Raw genomic sequence first — 19568 nt, forward strand, 5'->3', positions numbered from 1 at the left:
TTTAAGCTGGGTTACGAAACAGGGGATGGTGGTGTGAAGGTTGCCAATGGGTGGTGTTTTGACGGAGCTATGGGTGATGGAGGAGATGTGACTGTTTTTTGGTGTTCTCGGGCGGAGATAAGGTGAGCTACGGTGGTGGGAAAGATAATGGACGGTGTTGGTGGCTGAAGGAGTGGAGAGAAACGTGAGCAAATTCTGCACTGTTTTCCACAGCTCTACCTGTTTTGTCTTTATGGCTATTTTCTCCTCTCAACAAATAAGTGCTCTAAAATGGAATTTTCTTTTGCAGTGCACTCTATCCGCTTTTGTGCCCAATATTCCTCTCTGTAAAAATATCTATGTTATCTTCTTCTTCTCTTTTCAATACCCAAAGCTTTGAAGGTTGAATTGTAACTTCAAAATATACCGTACAGTCTACCTGCGATTGGTATAGTTCAGGAAGAACGTGATAACAGGAAGAATATATTTGGACCGAAACTCAAATGAGAGGTATATTTAAACTATTTTTGATAGGTACAGGGATATATTTGAGCCTTTTCCGCTTATGAAATGGCATTTACTCGTGTTACAAGTGAGAATTGGTACTGTTAACATTCAACCTAAATTGTGTTGGGCACGTGCAAACATCTAGTAATTAATATGAGAGGAGATGCAAGCAATACAACAATATGCTACGCCCCCTAAAACCTTTGCAAAACTCCATTTGCACTGGACATCGAAACTTTTGTTCATCAGGTAAAACTAATTCTCAACGATACACTGTTTCCTAACACATGCAGAACAGACTTATTGGGAAAAAATATTTGGTTTTTTCACATTGATATCACTGCTTCTAAAGGACCTTTACAGATTAAATTCCTGCTTCAAATTGTGTATAGCTACATCTTATAAGCAGCGCATTCTGGTTTGCTTTGACCCATTACCGGTCAAATCACCCTCTTTGGATCACGAGCTGCAGCCAAATGATCCTGCAAAAACATCAGGGAGTCCACCATGGGAACAAAATTAGTTATACAGTCCTAATATGAAGTTGTCGTCTAGTCTTTCTCAGTTTGGAAAAGACGCCCTAGCATTCACAACCAGAACTAACAAAAACTATTTCTCACAACTTTGACAAATAGATGAAACATTGAGAAGCCCTGGAATGAGGTATTCAAGTACATAAAAAGAAAAGGAACAGCGGACTAAGATGCAGAGAACATCCATATCACCACAAGAATAAAAGCGGAAGAGCTTTTGTTTTTTGTTTTTTAGTGGGAGGAGATTTAGGCCAAATAAAATAGATAAGGAAAGGCATAATTGTTCATGGCATACCTTTACAATCAGGGGCACAGTAGGGTGGTAACAATTCAATGCATTCAAAGCAATAAAAGAAAATGGAAGTGCACAAGGCCCAAACTTACCGAGATAAAATCAAATGCTTTCGTATCTTCTTTCTTCGAAGTGTTCATCAAGGAAGTAGGAGTTTGATTCGAAATGTTAGCATTGAAGATATCGGGAAGAGCTGAATCATAACCTTCAGCAGCATGACTAGCACTAGAGGATGGGTGCACACTCCCTAATTGCTGGTAATTGGAAAGTGTTGCAAGGAATTGCTGTTGAGCCAAAATGTTGCCCATGGCGTTATAGTTTAGATCCTGAGGAGCAAATGATGGATTCAACACGAAGCCAGGAGGCAAGTTATACTGCATAGCACCCAAAGGAAACATAGGATTTGCATTTGCTCCACCAGCCTGGGAGGAAAGTATGCTGTTCAAGGCATCATTAGAAGCCTGATGACGAGGATCAATAGTGGACTCTTGAAATATATTCTGATAGGGGGTTCCCCCAGAGCTGCCATTCTGCTTCTTAGACGACTCATTCCCATTCAAGAAGAGATTATTCATTAAATCAGGAACCTCATTTCTAGGATTATTATTGGGTTCCTGGGAAACTTCAACACTGGGACCAAAGACGTCAAACAGTTCGGGTCCTTTTTTATTGACAGCCGAATGGACTTCAGTAGCATCTGATTTGTCCACTGTCATACCAGAAAAGAGATCAGCTTCAGGCGCCTTCTCATTACTGGTGTGAAATGAGACATCAGCAAAGGGGTCATCATCATGTTTATGCTGGCCGCCGCCCAAATTGTCTGCAAATAGATCATCAATCAGAGGGGTGGCAGATGTGGATGCAATTTTTATGCCTTCACCACTCTGCATATTTGCTAAATCATTTGCTCCAAACAGATCATCAGAATTATCTGTGTCCATCAAGTCAGGCATCTGAACAGCAGGGTTACCAGCCTTTGCTGACCTATCTACATGAGCCACAGAATCAGCTGTTTGTCCATCATTCAGAAGACTTAAGACCTGCCCATATTCATCATATGACTTCAACTAGGGAAGATACACAATGTAATCATACATTTGTTGCAAGAAGCCAAGATATACACATTAAATGTTTTTTAACCTTTTCCTTATGAAGCTGAGATGTATAACTCAAACTCTGTAAGATGACTTATTTAAATATCACAATTCACACCTTTATGGACCTAATGTCAGAATCACAATGGTGCATAAAATGGAGGATCATGAAATAATGTTTTCTCCTAGTCATCTATTTTTCCCTTCATTTTTTTTTTTTTTTTTGTTAAATATAAATAAGGTCTCATTAGCTTTAATCCTTCCACTGGCTGAACAGCTTTATGTGTCATTTTGTCTAGCTTTTGCTGCGCAGAAGAATGAGATTTGAGAGCTGCACCCATCATTATGAATGTATAACCTAAGTTACATATCTGATCAATGACAATCAACCTTTAAGTTAGAGTTACCCACATATGCGAAAGATTTGAGTATCAAGTATACATGTACTTTTTGTAACTACAACTAGAAAGCATAGAAGCAAGGACCTAAAAAACCTTGTGCCACGAACCTTGTAGAATTCAAGTGCACATAATATTTAACGCACCATGTGATAAACGCAAATTGTAGTTGTTGTTTTTTCTCTCTGTTTGTCTCTCTCTCTCTCTCTCTCTCTTTCTCTCCATCATCTTTTTCTTTATAAACATTAATCTTTTGCATTTATATTTGTGTATGTGTTTCCTCATTTCTATTGGAGGAGTTCGAGGAGGGCAAGGAATTGCAGTGTGTTCATCTTGGAAAATCTTACTTTGTTTGCTTTTTCTCTTAATGACGCTTGGGGAGATTCCGAGCATTTTACCACAACATCTTTATTTTCATTGAAATAAGATGCCATAGTACCAAAATGCGCGTCATCGTTTTTCCTCAAGATAGCCTCGAGGACACAGATTGCTTTCACACGAACCTGGCAAAAAGGAAAACCAAGTAAAAATATGTGAACAATTTTGATCTTAACATTAATCAGCAGAGTCTATCAGTTTAAATAAGAGATTAAGCGCCAATGCCAGTGCCCAAAAAAAAAAAAGTTCAAAGCTGCTACATACAGAAGATCAATTATAATGAATTGCTTCCCATAGCGACTATCTGTACGTAGAAGAGCGACTTATAAAAATTCTAAGCAACAGAATAGTATAAGGACAAACCTGCCATGACGGTGACCGCAGTTTTGATTCAAGGGCGTGAGTCAAAGCCAAAGCATCTAATTTTGATGCCTCCAGAAGGAAAACCTGAAGTGCATCCCGAGTTGGCTGCAGACGAACTCCACCAGATGTTGCAATAGTTTCTAATAATCTCTCTTCTCGGGTCTTTTCACCAGAACCCAAACCTGAATTTGCATTGGCTGTTTCAGCTTTTGATGCTTGAAGATCTTGACTCCAACTTCCAGAAGCAGCATTTCTTGAAAACCGAGAAGTGTCAGAAATCCCTTCATATCTCTCTGTGTAGTCAGCTTCTGTTGTCAATGATCTCTGAAGATTTGGACTTCTGTAACTTCCAGTGTCATTCTTTTTCAGGGATGGAGATTGTGTAAGAGTATTAAGTCCTTGTTTTATTGTAGCGCTTCCTATACCAACAACGTCACTGAGGAAAGAAGACTTGTTATGCTCTGATGGCACTTCATGGCTGGTATTACCAAAGCCTTGTATCCGACCACCAAGAGTTTCTGTGGGAGCAGGTTTACTCTCTTCGGAAGAAAATAGAGCAGATAATGCTTCCTGTGCTGTTTCACGGACTGCTTTATTGAGTGCATCACCCTTCAAAGGATCAGGTTGGCCCTTGTAGTGAATTAACTGGCGTATAGCCACTGAATTCCTTTGCATCTCCCTTCTGAATTCTGCACCAGATTTCCCCACCGCATACTTGATCACTCTCAGAGCCTGCATAAAGCAGAAAGGAGTCAGACAACTTCTTCACATTCTCGAAAAACAAAACGTGATTCTCTGCAACCATCTATGCTTTCAATTTGCTCAAGTTAACACCAAAAATTACCCCAGTATCATTTTGTTTTTATCCTTTTTTGGGTGCAAAATAGAGGTCAAATCAGCCATATCAATCAATAAACACATGCTTCTGCATCCCAAAATTCTCTCACACAAACCCAACAAAAACCAAGATAAAGATCATCCAAAAACACCCAAAAAAAAGTAGGGACATGCAAAAGTAAGGAGAAGTTAAAGGTGAAGAAAGGGGTCATAAAATCCAGCAGATGAGACTGGTAACTCTAGCCAAATCGGACCATATGAATCAGAAAATGGATTGGCTTCCAATAAAATCAGCTACTTCAGCTAAAGCAATTAAATAGAGAAGCAGTAGTACCTTTTGCTTGACAATAGGGGATTTGTGTTGGAGACGCTTGAGAATGAAGTCAGAGAATTCTTTAACAATAGAGGAATGGGAGGATCTAAGCAAGTCACAAATCTCCTCCAATTTGTAAACAGGAGTCACTTTCTCCTCATCAGAGGTGGCTCCATCGATCATCCGCGACCTCCAATATGACTCAACCGCCCTCCTGCTTGAATCCATTCTCTCCGATCCGATCCTAAAATTGTCAGATTACCCGAAATGGAAACCTAGGGTCTTTGACTCTCAAGGGTTGGGTGCGTGGGTATCGAGGATCAAGTGGATGTGGAAGCCAATACACTGCTTATTTTTTCTTCCAAATAAAAATAAAACTAGGAGCCCGTTTGGATTCAGATTACCCGAAATGGAAACCTAGGGTCTTTGACTCTCAAGGGTTGGGTGCGTGGGTATCGAGGATCAAGTGGATGTGGAAGCCAATACACTGCTTCTTTTTTCTTCCAAATAAAAATAAAACTAGGAGCCCGTTTGGATGCTTATAAGTTGTCTATAAGGTGTTTTTAATTATTATTTTTGAGTGTTTGACTAGTCAGTTTAAAATCATTTTGTGCTTAAAATAAGCCTAAAAAATTAATTGGGTCCGTTTAGCTTAGCTTATCTAAAGAAGCTTATAAGCTGAAAACAGCTTATAAGTCAAAAAAATAAGTTATACTACCCAACTTATAATTATTTTTTTTTGGCTTATAAGTTGTTTCTAGGTTATAAGCTGGTTTTTTTAAACCCATCCAAACAGGCTCTAGAAACGGAAACTTTCGTAGCTTAATTTTATTTCCTTCTCCTGCAGTTTAAAAAAGAAAAGAAACTCTCATATATATTTATGCGACGGTAAGTCATTTTATTATGGATAAAAAAGAAAATTTTAAGTTAAATTATTTTTAAAATTATGAAAATATATCATTCATTTTAATTGAGCACTTAATTAAGGGCCTTCCTCTGTAGTCTTTTAGCCTGAGGCATTATCCTTATTATCCTCCTCCTCTTCCTTTTTTTTTTCTTCTTTTTTTTCTCTTTATCTTCACATTATCCCTCTAACAGCAATATTTTATACTCTTTAATTTCAGGATGTTAACGATAGTTTGTCTGCTAAATTTGATGAACCGGTGTACTGGACCAACAAAACATCATCTATGTTTGGCTTCTATTTTACTTGTGGTATTAGTTGCTTAGATTTTATTGTTTCTAATAATATAGGTAAAAGTCATAAGCGGCCCCCTAAACTTGTCCTGAGATTCCTCGTAGACACATTAACTGAAGCTTGTTCCGATTAAACACCTACACTCTTAAAACATTGTATCTATTAAACACTTTTTGCTGACATGATCAAAAACGTGTTCTTCACCCTCTTTAAGCGCGTGAAATGAATCCAAATAATATTTTTTTTCATATTTTCCTATCTTATACACCTAATAATAGCCAACATAACCAAAATAATTAAAACATAAAAAAAAAAAAGATAAAAAGAGGAATTCGTCTTCCTCCTCAATCCTTCCCCTATTCCCCTCATCTTTCTCTCTCTCCCTCCAATTCTTTTCCTCTTCTTTCTCCAATTATACTTTTGAACTCAACTCATTTCCCTTATTTTCTCTCCAAGTAAAAGAAACATTAGATTTGGGTACTATAATTTTCCCCGGTGAAATTTCATTTTTTCCGGCAAGGTTCAATCCCAACATTTATTTATAATTGTAATCTAACAATAATAAAGCGCATCAATTAAGCAAAGTTGATTGTTAAAAAGAAATGAAGAGTTCCTTAACATAAAAAGAAAATCAGATATGGGACTCAAAAAAAATTCCGACAAGACTCCATTTTTCCCGGCGAAATCTCATTCTTCTTCCTCGTACCAATGAAAAATGGGATGGAGAAGAAGGTTACAATTGAGAAATTGAATGAGGAAGGTAAAGTGGTTGGTTCCTACGGTGGGATTGCTACAGCTGGGGATTCTGATGGTAAAGGGAGAGGGAGGGGTTTGGGTGGGGTGGGTTCGATGGGATAGCAGGGGAAGGGTTTTGGTGGGTGGCGGCTGAGGCGGCTGGTTAGGTTAGGTTAGGTTTAGGGTTTTAATTTATTTATTTTTAACTCAATTCTTTTTTTAATAATTTTTTGGACTAATCTGCCACATGTCGTCATTTAATTGGTCATTTTGCCACGTCACCGCAAGTGTAATACACACATTTTATATTTTTTGCTGATTGTAAAAAAAAAAAAAATGTCTAAGTGGTACAAATCCGAAGTGGTTTAGGTGTTCAATTGGAACAAGCGTCAGTTTAGGTGGCTATGAGGAATCTCAGGACAAGTTTAGAGAGCCGCTTATGACTTTTGCCAATAATATAATAAAAATGATGATGTTTTGGCATATGACAATAAAAATTATATTTCCAGAGAAACTTGAACAATGATTGTTCATTTTTAAAAATAAAATTTATATATTTAAAACATATAAGAAGTAATAATACGTACTTCCTCTATATTTCACTTTATTTGGGTCGTTTGACTTGATAATAAATTTAATAAAGAAAGTAAATCTTCTAAAATTTGTGGTTTAAATATTTCATAATTTGTGTAAGGTAAATACGCACATGTAAGTTTTTACTTTTGTGGTGTAAACACATTAGAAACTTGTTTTCTTAAACATATCATCACATTTGTAATATTGTAAAAGCTCCTCATTAAAAAAAAAATCAATAAGGAAATCGTGCGTGTAATCGAAGGAATATATATGTCAAATTTTGAAGATTTTTGGAATGAATCACACTAAAAGAGTATGACTAGTACACGTATATATAACTAGTAAACATCGCGGTTATGAATAATCTCATTAGGATTATGAAGAAAAACTAATTTTGTATACTTAAAATAACTAAGGTAGGTTGTTACACGTAAATTTTGACCGTCTCATTTTCTCATATCATGTGTGATTTCACAAAGTAAAAGAGAAAGTCTCATTTTCTCATGTGTGATTTCACAAAGTAAAAGAGAAAGTAACAAAGAAAAAATCATTTATTAATTTCCTTTGAATAAAGTATTCATAATTTACTTTGTTAGTTGTTTGGCAAAAATTGGGAAAATACATTAAACCCCCCCCCCCCCCCAACGTATAGCCAGATTAATTATGACGCACCCAACCTTTGCGGGCGACCTATTACCCCACCTCCCCAGTCTTAATTTTTCAGTATTTTAATACCATTTTCGACTGACGTGGCAAAACAAAATTATGACGAGTGAAAATGGTCCAAACGAGATATTTTAATAAAAATTAATTTTTAAAAATTAATTTATATTTTATCCTCTCACCCACCCCCACCCTCCCTCTCTTTCACATTTCAATTGTTAAATACAATTTATTTTTCTCTTTCTTCTTCTTTCTCCTCAATCACCGCCGCCACCACCACACCGTAGCAGCAACAACAACAACAACAACAACGCAGCAGCAGTAGCAACCACCGCCGCCGCCGCCGCCACACCGCAGCAACAGTGGTAAATATAATTAATAATTAATAATTATAATTAATAAAAGAAAAATCAAATGAAAAAAAAAAAAAAGGAAAAGTGGCAGTAGCGTGGCACCAATATGGTGGAGAGTGTGCAACACTCTCCACTGTGCAACTGGGCTTCAATTTTTTTTTTGCCACGTCAGTCAAAAAAGGTCACTAAAATACTGAAAAATTAAGACTGGGGGGGGGGGGGGGGGGGGGTAATAGGTCGCCCGCAAAAGTTGAGTGCGTCATAATTAATCTAGCTATACGTTTGGGGGGGGGGGGGGGGGGTTAATGTATTTTCCCCCAAAAATTACGATATCAATAATAGATAGATATATTATCATCTCAGTCTAAATTTCAAGTAATATAAAAACTTGAATGAATAGGTAATTCTCTTCTACTTTCCTCTTCTTTAGCCTTTTAAAGGAAAACGATCCTTACGACAGCTCTCCTCCTCCCCCCCCCCCCCCCCCCCCCCCCCCCCCTCACCCCTCCTTATTTTTTTTTGTTCTCACCTGTCACGACCCAATTCGTGAATCGTGAGGGCACCCACTCTAACCCCCCTGGTGGGCGAACCCTTCCCTATTTTTAGAATTAATGTGCGGAAGATTAAATAATACAAGCAGTCTCAAATCATATCATAAATGTCTAAGTGCGGAAGTACAAACGAAACCCCAAGAATCTGGTCAAGTCATAGTACAAGAGCCACTACAAACTACATAAGTCTGAATATAGAAAGTACATAAGTATCTGAAACACTATCTCGAAATAGAAAGACAGATATCATAAGAGAAGAGTTTTCCGAGTTGTGGATCTGGAACATGGCTCACCCTGGAAACTCAAATAAGAAGCCTCGGGAATCACTCACGAGGTGTTGACGTGGTTCATGTGACGAACTCTGCACTCAAAAGGAGTACAACAAGGTAGTATCAGTACAAACAATTAGTAGGTATCACAGGCCGACAACAATTAGTTCACATATATGAAGAAAGAAATCAACAAGTAGACCTATAAGCAATCAAGGACAGTCACTAAGCATATTCAAGTAAGACTCACAGTAATAGGAAACACAGTAGATCTCAATGGTCTACAGTCATAACCTAGGCGAAAGTCTCTAATCCATCAAATCCATCAAGTTTTACAAAATATCACAAAATCAAGTCATAGCCTAACGTTAAGCTTCTATACCACAAGTATGACAAGTCCGCAGTAATTCTTCAAAGTAAGCCACAACATGAGTTACAACGAACGAATCTAATAAATCAATGTATGATGTGATGATGAGGAATGCAATGCAAATGAGATGAATGTCGTGCAATGCAATGGCCAATAACTCAAACCTGTACATGCATGCTGTAAGAATTTATCGCTTCAACAGTCATGACCCATGGGGGACCTGCGGATTCCATGTACCAGTCACTCCGTACAAAACCAGAGGTGACTTTCTACAATACTAGCCACTCCGCACAAAGCCAGAGGTGACTTTCCACAATACTAGCCACTCCGCACAAAGCCCAGAGGTGACTTTCCAGAATATTAGCCACTCCGCGCAAAGCCTAGAGGTGACTTTCATCTTTCATTTTCTTTCCATTTCAAAACCATTTTCATAACTCTTTCATTGAACTGTTTCCACAACGCTTCATCATGAATGAATGTATGAAAGCAAGAATGAGAAATCAAATGCAATCAATGCTAATGAATATGCTATGTAGATCACAAAGAACCATAAGCCAATTCAATTCTAATGTAGTCAATGCCAAGGAATATACTATGGAGATCACAAGCACCATAAACCAACTCAATTCTTGCATGAATTATCAAACCATCATGGAAACATATCAAATATTCAATTTCAATTACCATGATAGACCTAGCACAACCCACATCACCACAATCACATAGTCAATTACACCACATGTTAATGATTACATAAATAACGACGACAAGCCCACATAATCAGTAATCATACCAACCTAATTGGATCACAACTCCACACTATGTCCGAAGACCTAACATGTTTTCCACGTTAATATCTAACTCCTACATATGCTTCACTAATTGGAGTCTAACCGAAAGATAAACTGTAACATACCTCAAAGCCGAGCAGGTGCCACGAACTATCCAACAAGAGCCTTCCCTTTGCGAAGAGCTTCCGAACGATCAAAGTCTAATCAACAAGTTAATCTACATTAGAAATGGAGACTAACAATACCCATATTGCTACAATGCGATTCGAATTGAAAAAACACCTTTAAAAAAAAACCCGAGCCCACAAGGGCAAAATAGGAATTTCAAGTAAACATCGGTTACCCAACACCCAGGAAGTCAAATACCATTCCCCCAAATCACTAATTATCCTCAAATCATCATCAATTGCCTCATTAATAGAAAACTCCCAATTTAGAGAAAAATCCTAACTTATTCCATAAACAAATTCATTGAATTTAAGAAAGATTCAACTTAGCAACTAGTTACCTCATGGATTAGAAGATTAGAATCATGAGGACTTCCCAACAAAACCCCTTTTTAAATTGAACAAATCATAATTAGGGTTCATAACCCACCTTTCTTTAACTAAACTCTTAATACTTAGCACAGATTCCAATCCTAAATCAAAATGAAATCACAATTAGAGTGAAGAGACTTATCCCCAAGAATATTCACTCCCAAGCTCCTCAAAATCGCCCCAAATATTGCTCTAGGTTCTTAACTTTGTGATTGGGAAGAAAAGGTTCGAAATGGAGAAATAAAAGATCACTGATTCAGCGATTTCCGCATCTGCGAACTCGCTTCTATGCATAAAAGCTCGCACATGCGGAAACACTTAACACCTCATCCTCTCGCGTCTGTGGGCCAACTCCCGCGTAAGAAGACTCGTAGAGGCGGAACACACACCCGCGGAGACGGGACATCAGAAACCAACAAAATCTGTTTTTTCACCAAGTTCAACCCAAATCCCAACATCCGTGTGAGACCTCCCGAATACAACCCAGACATGCATACCAATGCAACAACACGCTACGAACTCACCCATGCCCTTGGAATCCCTAAAGAAGGTCATCTTGACCCGGTCAACTCCTAAAACCACAAAAACAAGTTTCCAACCAAGGACCCAAATCGCTTCCGAGTGCCTTCTGAATAGAACCAACCACCCCCACCAAGCTATAAACGACTCTCTGAACCTCACGGATTCGACGAAATTCCCAAATAGGTTCGTTTACCTAAAAGTCAATTATTGGTCAAAGGTTTTTTTCATTTATTCAACTTAAGGGCTTCTAAATTCCTCAAATTTCATCACGATCCTCCCAACTACCTCGGGAACCATACCACTCATCCCCGCAGGTCAAACTCACTCTAATGTGGCTAGGGGAAGGGTTAATAGGGGTAAAATGGGAAAATTGCCTAAACGACCAAACGGGTCGTTACATCACCTCAAACAAACCAAAGATGATATCAATTCATGTAGGTCATATGGTATTTGATAAAAACTTATTTAAAGCGAGTTTTGTTCCCGATATCTCTAACTTGTAAGGTTTGAACCTTGGTTATTAGATTAATACTTCATTACATTATTAGTTAATAATTACCAAGATTTGTTTGGCAAAGGATAAATTGTAAGCCAATTTTTGTATGCTACTTGTCCTATGGAAGACAATTTAGTGATATTCTCGTAATAAGTCTTTCATTTGTTCAAGTTAAAAGGTGCATGAAAAAAAAGCTGAAAACTGTAGAGCTTGTGTTGTTGGCAAAGAAACCAAAGTGCTCTTTCAGAAATTAAAACGGACACTCCAATGAAAGAAAGCTCGAGTATTGTTATTTGGGTGAAAGCCTATTCAAATATAAAGTATTTTCAGAAGTTCTACAAAAATTCTCCGATAAAATCATTTTTGAAAAGCTAATAGAACTACACCTCCTTCCCAACATGATTGAGGGGTGAACCTTATATTAGTTTCAACAAATAGTTATGGATCTTTGTTCTAATAAATAGTAGCATGATTTTCTATTCTTTCTTCCTTTTTTTGTTTCCTTTTCTTTTTCACTCCTACCCATCACTTATCCAACAAATGAATTCACATAGGAATTTTTTCAAAAAAAAATTCTTAGAAAATCAGACTAAACATCCTTAAGTTACTCCATCGCATAAAATCCATACATATAAATCCCACAAAAAGGTAGATTTTTCAAAAATTCAATTGAAAGTGAAAAGAGAGTACAATATTAGATTATTAAGTGAACTAATATGCCAGACCCCATATGCATGAAGTACAAAATACTATTATGGATTAATTACAATTTACATGTAACAAAACATGAAAATACCAAAAAATGTTTGAGCGGGAGAATTCAATGCTGCCATCTCCACCTTTCTGCCTCTATCGCCGTAATCACTTCTGTCATCTTCATGATCGCATTGTATAAAGTTGCCATTGTTTTTGTCCATTTGAGATCTTCCCTCATTTACGTTCCTTCGATCCGATTTTGCAATTTCCCTTTCTTGATATCTTTTTCTTTCTTTACTGTGTAGTTAAAGCATCTCCTTCAAAATTTGAGACTTCTCTTCTGCTTCTATTTGTAAATGGGAGGGTATGATATATGTGTGAACTTCAAAGAGAGGACGTAAAGGTTCTTTATGGGGAGGAAAGTATGAGGATGAAAGCAAAAATTAATCCTCCATTTGTCACTGCATTCAAGTCCATAAGAATTAATGTTTCCATTTCCTTCATCAAACTGATTGTTAGTGGTCATTCATTCTAATATTAATTATCCTTTACCTCATCTGAGTTGGCCATTGTAATTCTTAACTGCTTAGTCTATAGCTAGTTGCAGAAATGAACAAAAAAATGATAAAAATGCCAAAAAAAGGAGAAAAAGGATAAATGCAAATGCTGTCCATAAAGAGGTGTCATATCACCTTGTCTATGCCTAGCTTTATATTATATATAGATTTCGAACAAAATAACCGGGGTAAAAAATGTTGATATATGGTAATTAATCAATTTGTTTCTAGATAAATTTAAAATTTAGCTAGTATAATTTTATACTAGCTTTTTTTTTCGGATGCAGTGTCGTAAAATGGAATTATCCAAAATCTCTAGTTATGTAATTACAATGGATATTCCACATTACTTTAATAGTTCTATTCCTATTGAACTTTATAAGACTACGCGGAATAAAAACAAGTCAATTAACACTTTAAATCTAACATCCCCTGCTTTTTTACCTCTTCTTTTAAGTTTAACATCCTTAGGTAACAGGTTTTAAAACCGATGTTAACGACTGTCACTTTTAAGAAAATTGAAAGGACAAAGAATAATGATAACTTAGAAGAGATGTAATTTCTGTTGACCTCATAAAACAAATTAGAAAAGAAAAGAAGAGAAAAATAATAAAATAGAAGAGAAGTTAAGACAACACAGGTCATAAATATGCAACAGTTTGTTATTATTGGCTGTTAGGGGGTGTATAGCAAACTCACAACTCACGGTATCGATTAGCGGAACGATTGACATGTAATAAAGTCATGTAAATTAAAATATTGGGGAGATAATACTTTTATTCCCCGAGTTATCGTGTTATTTTAATTTTGATTCCTATAGTATTTGATTGAACACTTACGAATTATGATCTTCAATTAGTGTGTGCTATTTTGATCCAATAACTAACGAATCATTAAACTAAATGGAGTGTTTATTGTTAGCAAGGACACTTCGAACATAATAGATACAAGTTTCAGTGCTAAAGAAGATATTTATATACACACGTCGGTGATTTAATGTGGTCCTGATTCCTAAGAAAGAGATGGTACAAAGTTATTCAGATTTAAGGCCAATAAGTCTGAGTAACTTCATTAATAAAGTCTTATCCAGAGTTCTGCAAGACAGGTTAGAGAAGGTCCTTCCTACTCTAATCTCTCCTCATCAGGCTGGTTTTGTGAAGGCTAGGAGTATAATTGAAAATGTCACACAAGAAATTGTCACAGATATTAGGAAGAGGGGCAAACCAGCTAATGTGGTCCTAAAGCTAGATATGACAAAGGCATATGATAGAGTTTCCTGGAGTTTTTTGACAAAAGTGCTAAATCAGATGGGATTTTCAGAAGGGTTCATTGATAAGATATGGAGACTGGTAGAAAACAACTGGTATTCAATTTTGTTTAATGGCAAAGCTACAGGTTTCTTTCACTCCACAAGGGGAGCCAAACAAGGTGATCCTTTGTCACCAGCCTTGTTTATATTGACAGCAGAAGTGCTTTCAAGGGCACTGAACTCATTGCATGACAACAGTTTGTATGTGGGGTATGGATTGCCTAAATGGAGTGCCAACATCAATCATCTTGCATATGCAGATGATACCATAATATTTGCATTTGCTGAGAGGAATTCCTTAAAGATGATCATGGATATTCTTAGAGACTATGAAGCTATATCAGGTCAACTGATTAATATTGAAAAAAGTGCCTTCTACATGTACCATAAAGTGGCAGAAAGAGTGATGCAGGATGTGCAGCAGGTGACATGTTTCACAAAGGGACAATTCCCTTTCAAGTACTTAGGGTGTCCCATTTTTCATGCTAGAAGGAAGAAAGTCTACTACCAAGATCTCATCAAGAAAGTGAAGGATAAATTGCAGAGTTGGAAGGGCAAGTTGCTGTCATATGGTGGTAAGGCTGTGTTGATAGGGAGTGTTCTTCAAAGTGTGCCAGTGTATGTGCTATCTGCTGTAGTACCTACTAAATACACTCTAAATGAACTCCATAGGATCTTTGCTAGGTTTTTCTAGAGAATAAGGAAGAGGATAAAAGCAAACACTGGGTGTCACGACCCAACTAGGGCCGGGACGGGTACCCGGGGCTAACCACCGAGCACTGCTCATCTACTACTTACCATGCTCATTTAACGCTCTTTTATCACATTTATACTCAAATCATAGAAAAATCATACTTCATATGGAAACATAAATACTTTTATACATATGCCTCTCGGCCATCAAAATAAAATAATATATATATATAGTAGCATCTCGTGAGACCATCTAACCCACACTGCGTATCTGCGAGCCTCTACTAGAGTACTAGACATAAGGACGGGACAAGACCCCGTCATGCCCAAAATATATACATGAATATACACAAAAGAATAATCATAAGCACCTCTGGAACAAGGGAGTGCTCTCTAATCAGCTACTGGCTCCTATGAGTCTGGAGCAAATTCTCCTCCCTGTCTACCTGTGGGCATGAACATAGCGTCCAAAGAAAACGGACGTCAGTACGAATATTGTACTGAGTATGAGAGGCATAAACAAATATGAAACATCAATGAAATGAGGAGGCATCAAATGAGGAACAATCTGTAACTGACTGTGAATCATAAAAGAAATAAATCATGTTGTCTTACTCATACTCGTCTTCATATTATATATGCATAAATGTATAAGTGTAAGTTGCCCGTCCATATAAGAACGGTGTAGTAATAAGTAACCTGCGTCCAGGTCTCCCGCGTCCGGGGTATAAGCTGCCCACTATAGTGGTGTGTATATCTGCCCGACCATATAGGTACGGTGTAATATCATCATCAAAATATGCTCATCATCATGTACTCCTCATCATATGCTCATCACAATATTGCTTATCATAATACATGTATAAAAACTCATGGACAATTATACTTGGACGGGGTGACGTAAGGTCGTGATTCTGTGCCACAATCGATGCTTTTCTGCTACCAGTTTTACTTGTTTTTAAGCAAGTTTATGTGATTTTACATGGCTTTTTGTGTTTTTCAATAAACGGAACAGATCTGGAATGAACAGTGGCCGTAAACTCAGTTTACGGTCCGTATTCTAAAATACGGGCCGTATTCCATGGGCGTATTAAAGATTAACAAAACCAGAAAGGCAAGCTGAGGACATGGTAATTTATGAACTTAGTTTACGGTCCGTATTTCAAGTCGTATTTAACCATTCGGGCATTTGACAGAATGTCGAAGTTTTGGATGTTGAAGGACGACAGGGCAGTTTACGGGCCGTAAATCACTTTACGGTCCGTATTTCACTTTACGGACCGTATTTCATCGACGAGACCAAAGTGCAAATCTGCAACTCTCACATTTTCAGAGCCTATAATTAGTCATTGTGGAGCATTCACGAGTATTCTGCCTCACCTTGAAGGAAATAGTATATAAGGTGAGTATATACAATACATAACATCATCGATCTTTATAGGAACATCATATCATAGACTCTTGGCTTTCCGGGATATAGAGAATTCATGAAGAGGAAAGAAGGATCATACCATCGGATTCATGCCATAGAAAGTAAGGACTAGCCTCACATACCTTTTACGTTTAACTAATATATCATTCGCTTGTTCTCCTTCAATGCCACGTCTCTACCTTCAAGAGAAAATTCACATTAACGTTAGTTAGGAGACTATAAGAACGCGTCGCTATTTCTAGGGAAAATTGGGCAGCACTTCCTTTATTTATACTACTCTTCCCACATCATATCTCAACTCCCAAACAACCACAACAACATTCACAATATAGCACAACAATCATCATTTATCTACATTTACCACGATTCACCATTTCCCTTCAATTTCTCCATAATGGTGGTTATAACTCATTATCGCGTTTTCTCATATATAGTACTTATTTCATGGTCTAGATGTCATTCATAACATACTTACAATCACAACACATCAACATTAATAATTCACTCCAACTACTATTCAACAATGTCACTATTCACATATTTATGACCCACTTTCTACACTCTTCTACAATCCAAGTGTTTCAACCTATCAATACTTCAAACATCATGAAAATACCATAAAACTCACCTTAGATATTGTAGGAACAAGCCTTGAGTATCAATACTCTTCTTGCACCAAAATCCCTAACTCACTTCCTTTGAAATTTCTTGGCTTAGATGACTTTAATGAGTTTCTTACTCTTGATTCTTGTTGGTTTGATGAAGTTGATCATCAATTTCCTTTAAATTCTTGTGGATGAAATATATGGAACTTTATAGAGGTCTTGAGAGATGAAGAAGTGTGAAATGAAATGAAAATGAAGTGAAATGAGAAGGGTCCCTTATATTAAATCATAAAAGCTGTCCCGACCAACTTATACGGACCAATCTGAGGGACGTCATTACTCGTCTCTAAGAAATCATCAGAACGTCATTAACTTAATGCTTGTAATTCTTGTCCGACACACAACATATGATTTGCTTTCCTTAACAACTTTCTTTCCTTGCCTTATATGCCTTCGAAATTTCGTTCAGGGTTATCAAATACTATTCCTTACTCATCAAAACGTCGTATACGTTATGCCCTTCATTAGCCTATCCACTGTATGTTCACGGGGAAATTTTTCCGAGGTGCAACATTCTTCCCCCCTTTTGGAACATTCGTCCTCGAATGTTTAGTCATCGGGGATTCTAGAAAAATTTCGCCAGAGTCTCCCCTATGATATGGCACTACCATCCTGTCACAACAACTCATAATGTCACTGCCTCACAGGGCCATAACACAATAAACTCTAAGAAATATTTACGAAAGCTCCCGAAAGTAGGGGATATAATATCTGAGTAATGATGGAAATAGGGGTGTTCAGATACTCTAATTATTACACTTCATTTACTGCATACATACCTTATATTGTTGGCGTTTCATCTGGAATCTCTCCCGGGGGTTGGAATAAGTATGGATATGTGAATTTCATTTCCTTTTCCGCTTCCCAAGTCATCTCTTCTCGGTTGTTGTTTCGCCACAAAACCTTAACTGAGGCTACTTTCTTATTTCGAAGTCTTTGCACCTGCCTATCCAAGATAGCAATGGGTACTTCTTCATACGTTAGCTTTTCTGTCACTTGCACATCATCAATCGGGACAACCCTCGTAGGATCTCCAATACACTTGCGGAGCATCGAAACATGGAAAACCGGTTGGACTGATTTAAGCTCCAAAGGCAAGTCTAGTTCATAGGCTACATGACCCACCTTGCGGACAATTTTATAGGGTCCAATGTATCTAGGACTTAATTTCCCTTTCTTACCAAATCTCATCACCCCTTTCATTGGTGATACTTTAAAAAATACCCAATCATCAACCTGAAATTCCAAGTCTCGTCGGCGATTGTCCGCATAAGACTTTTGGTAACTTTGGGCTGTCAACAATCGATCTCGGATCATTTTGACTTTTTCTACCGCTTGTTGAATCAATTCAGGGCCTACTAGCTGTGCTTCCCCTATTTCAAACCATCCAATTGGAGACCTGCACTTTCTTCCATATAAAGCTTCATACGGAGCCATTTGAATACTGGAATGGTAGCTATTGTTGTATGCAAATTCGATTAGCGGCAAATGATCATTCCAACTACCACCGAAATCCAGCACACATGCTCGTAGCATATCTTCCAAGGTCTGAATAGTACGCTCGGCTTGCCCATCAGTCTGCGGATGGAATGCTATACTAAGCTTCACTTAGGTACCTAGACCTTCTTGAAAGGACTTTCAGAACTTGGCTGTGAACTGTGCTCCTCTATCTGTGATAATGGACAGTGGAATACCATGGAGTCGCACAATTTCTTTAAGATACAATCTCGCATAATCTTCTGCTGAGTAGGTGGTTCTAACCGGAAGAAAATGGGCTGATTTCGTCAATCTATCCACGATTACCCATATAGAATCATACCTTCCTCGAGAACGAGGTAACCCCACAATAAAATCCATGTTGATCACTTCCTATTTCCAGGTAGGTATTTCCATCGCTTGCAATAAGCCTCTTGGCTTTTGATGTTCGGCTTTTACTTGTTGGCAATTTGGACATTGGGCTACAAATTCCGCTATGTCTTTCTTCTTGCCATCCCACCAATATATTAATTTAAGATCATGGTACATCTTGGTGGCACCTGGGTGAATAGAATATCGAGAATAATGGGCTTCCCCTAGAATTCGTCGACGCAATTCTGCCACATTCGACACATATAGCCTGTCTCGGTAACTAAGAACTCCCTCCATAGAAACTTCAAATGGAAACTTCTCTTTTCCATAAGATACGTCTTTGTAATGGCTCAACTGAAGATCTTCATATTGCCGCTCTTTTACTTCCATATCCAAGGACGAAACCGTGGGATCACTAATACTAGTCCCTGCATTACCCGAATCAATTACACGTACTCCAAGATTAGCTAGCTGGCGAAGCTCATGAATCATTTCTTTCTTTTCCGAAGGAGCTTCGCATAAACTACCCATTGACCGACGACTAAGCGCATCAGCTACTACATTTGCTTTTCCGGGGTGGTATAAAATATTCACATCATAATCTTTCAATA

General features: G+C 37.6%; 1 protein-coding gene across 2 annotated transcripts; it reads right to left on the minus strand.

The window, feature by feature from the left end:
• Positions 1 to 652: 652 nt before the first annotated feature.
• LOC132616187 (protein MODIFIED TRANSPORT TO THE VACUOLE 1) lies at positions 653 to 5194 on the minus strand. 2 transcript variants are annotated; one of them, XM_060330797.1, is made up of 5 exons: positions 4716 to 5193; positions 3545 to 4276; positions 3151 to 3306; positions 1404 to 2351; positions 653 to 968 (listed from the first exon to the last, which is right to left on the minus strand). In XM_060330797.1, exons 1-5 carry the CDS (start codon positions 4920 to 4922, stop codon positions 927 to 929), a joined length of 2085 nt encoding a protein of 694 aa, XP_060186780.1. In that variant the 5' UTR covers positions 4923 to 5193; the 3' UTR covers positions 653 to 926. The 2 variants fall into 2 exon arrangements, with proteins under 2 accessions (XP_060186780.1, XP_060186781.1); XM_060330798.1 differs by lacking the exon at positions 3151 to 3306 and having other exon boundaries at positions 4716 to 5194.
• Between the last annotated feature and the right edge of the window lie 14374 nt (positions 5195 to 19568).

Source organism: Lycium barbarum, chromosome 10, assembly GCF_019175385.1.
Source record: "Lycium barbarum isolate Lr01 chromosome 10, ASM1917538v2, whole genome shotgun sequence".
NCBI lineage: Eukaryota > Viridiplantae > Streptophyta > Magnoliopsida > Solanales > Solanaceae > Lycium > Lycium barbarum.

What these genes read in the sequence shown, in the direction of transcription:
- LOC132616187 (XM_060330797.1), bottom strand. Translation starts at nt 4,922, where the DNA reads ATGGATTCAAGCAGGAGGGCGGTTGAGTCATATTGGAGGTCGCGGATG. An exon ending in TGCGGTCACCGTCATGGCAG is followed by an intron (nt 3,307 to 3,544) that starts GTTTGTCCTTAT and finishes CCTTTTTGCCAG; the next exon opens with GTTCGTGTGAAAGCAATCTG. An exon ending in AAGCATTTGATTTTATCTCG is followed by an intron (nt 969 to 1,403) that starts GTAAGTTTGGGC and finishes ATGTTTTTGCAG; the next exon opens with GATCATTTGGCTGCAGCTCG.